This window comes from Penaeus chinensis, chromosome 28 (genome assembly GCF_019202785.1).
Source record: "Penaeus chinensis breed Huanghai No. 1 chromosome 28, ASM1920278v2, whole genome shotgun sequence".
Taxonomy (NCBI): domain Eukaryota; kingdom Metazoa; phylum Arthropoda; class Malacostraca; order Decapoda; family Penaeidae; genus Penaeus; species Penaeus chinensis.
The window spans coordinates 3,301,745-3,304,244 of NC_061846.1; the positions used below are offsets into that span (position 1 = coordinate 3,301,745).

The 2,500-nt window shown below is 35.2% G+C and overlaps 1 protein-coding gene across 3 annotated transcripts in view; it reads right to left on the bottom strand.

Annotated features, from left to right (window-relative positions):
* LOC125039935 overlaps positions 1-2,500 on the bottom strand; it is an 11,194-nt gene that overhangs the window by 4,198 nt on the left and 4,496 nt on the right. For all 3 annotated transcript variants that reach the window (XM_047634321.1, XM_047634320.1, XM_047634322.1), the window contains exons 5-9: positions 2,246-2,500; positions 1,863-2,095; positions 1,517-1,583; positions 756-982; positions 278-422 (exon numbers count right to left, since the gene is read on the bottom strand). The exon at positions 2,246-2,500 is cut by the window's right edge and continues 6 nt beyond it. In XM_047634321.1, the coding sequence (XP_047490277.1) occupies positions 278-422; positions 756-982; positions 1,517-1,583; positions 1,863-2,095; positions 2,246-2,500 (927 nt within the window). The remainder of the gene's footprint in view (positions 1-277; positions 423-755; positions 983-1,516; positions 1,584-1,862; positions 2,096-2,245) is intronic.

Below are 2,500 nucleotides of genomic sequence, written 5' to 3' on the forward strand. Positions count from 1 at the left end.
ATGGGGAGGAAGTATATGGATAATAATAATAATCTATAGCAATAGAAAAAAAAAAAAAAAATCATTCTTAAAACTTCAATTCAAGGAATGGGGGGAAAACAGGTGAGATCAGGTAGACCTAGTGACTGACTCACCGACTCCATGATGGCTATGTACATACTTCGAAGCCATCAATGTTTAAACAAAAATAACAAACCCAAACCAGCACTACTAGCACCAATGGGTGAAACATGACAGTCTTATCACTCCAGCAGTACAGATAAAGAACCAAACCTACTCGTATGTGAGAGGAGATGTGACTTCAAATTAGACTTAAGCTTGAACGTCACTCCACACACTGGGCAGGCAATCACAGGTCGTGTTCCTTGGTGGGTGAGTATGTGGTTGCGCATCGAAGCACGTCGGCAAGTCACAAAATCACACTGAAAAAAAATATAATAATAATAAAAATTAAATGATAATAATAATAATTACAGTAATAATAATAATAATAAAAACAATAACAGTAATAATATCAATAAAAACAACAATGATAAAGGTAATAATAATTTTTTTTCCTTAAGAACTTCTTTAAGTAAATTTATTAGTATACTATATAATTATATTCTATATTATTTAGTCAATTATCAACTGGAAGTTACCCAGCACTGAATACAATCATCAAATACCTAGAAACATTGAAATGCAATAATATTTGATGGTGACATTCTGCTGCAACTATCTGTTCTACCTTTATTAATGTACTACGTACTCACCTGTGCACATTTTAACTTGTTAGCCTTTACATGCACATACTCAATATGCTCTCGCAGGCAGGTGTCCCTAGAGAAAGTGCTGCCACAAATTTCACAAATGTACATCTGTTTGCTAGTGTGTTTGTATGCATGTCTAAAAAGCTCAATTTTCGATGCAGCTCGGAAGTCGCAACTTTCACAAGCAAATGGGAGGTCTTCTTTTTTTCTGTGGCGGACTTGGTGTGCTTCTGAAAAGGGCAGAATTTCCATGTTAAAATCAAAACTATTTTATGCTTTCTATTCCCTTCAGTCCAACATGGCACTCACATTAATCTAAGGTGAAACAAAGCTTTCAGCTACAAACCAATCAAAATTTATAAAATAACATTAAATAATACCACATACATATGAAGAGCTGTCATATTATGTGTGTTTAAATATAATAACAATCTCGTGCAAATAAAGCAGTTTTGTGTTTTTAGTTTTGCATGTATAAATCATAATCCCACAGCTATTGTAATCAAAAGCATGAAGTTTCTGAGAAAAACTATTGCCAGAGGAAATTAGAAGCATATATTCCATTTTATATTTCTCTAAAAGGGCCTCTCTTGATCCAATTATGGACAATCTGGAGGATGAAAATCACTCAAACAAAACTGTTTTATTTTGTGGGTAAAAGCAGATATAAGAATAAAATATATGAGAATACATTCAAAGTCACTGAGAGTTAACTGAATTACTTAACACTTAATACAAATTAAGTAAAAATACACAATGCATACTTAATATTGATAAAGTGGAGTACATCTTTCCACAGACCTCACATTTATGTGGTGCTTTTATGGTTTTCTGAAAAATAAAATATAAACACATGGTTACAGTTAAATCCACTCAATGCACAGTCTTTAAAATCATACAATAATGAGTATGCAATTAGTACCATTTCGGTTCCAAATTATATTTAATTTCATAAAAAAACATAAGCACAAAATACAAGAATGAAAATGTACACCACCTATGATGTACCCATTATACTAAAATACAGTCAATATAAAAAGCAAGTTCTAAAACTTATTAAAATCATACAGAAAAACAACCAAAACTTCACTACAAATACTGGCCACATACCTTCCGCGGAACTTTGTTTATAGATTCCAGTGAGTCGCACACATACACTTTTTCCTTCTCCTTAATTTCATCCCCATCCTCTTCCTCCTCTACCTCCACTTTCAGGAAACCTAAGGCTTTTAGCATCTTCTCCTTTTTCTCATGCTCCACGAGTCTCCTAACGTGTTTTTCTGCATCACCTGCTTTTATCCCACTCTCCTTCAGACAGCTCTCAAGGAGGTCTAGGGCATTATCTGTGTGTCATAGGGGATTACACCAAGTCCATTAATATAGGGGAAAAATATGCTTAATACTATGCTGAATTTTATCATATTTCATTTCATTTTATCCTAATATAAAACTACCTCATTGCACAATCTAATACAAACTCAGACCATTCTCACACTGCAAATTCAACCCAGCATTTGGTTTATCATCCTTTGGCTCGTCTGCAAGTGTAGCCTCTACAGAACCACTAACAGAGGCAATGGGACCAACAGAATCAACTGTTTCATCGCATGTTTCCTGTGCTGCTGAAACCACCGAGGACGTGAGCTCGAACCCAGAGTTGGTTAAAGGGGGGAGACGTGGACCCAGAGGGGGGTGTTTTCTAGGTCGTCCCCTGCCTCGCTTTACAGGAAATGAGTCCTGCTGTCTGC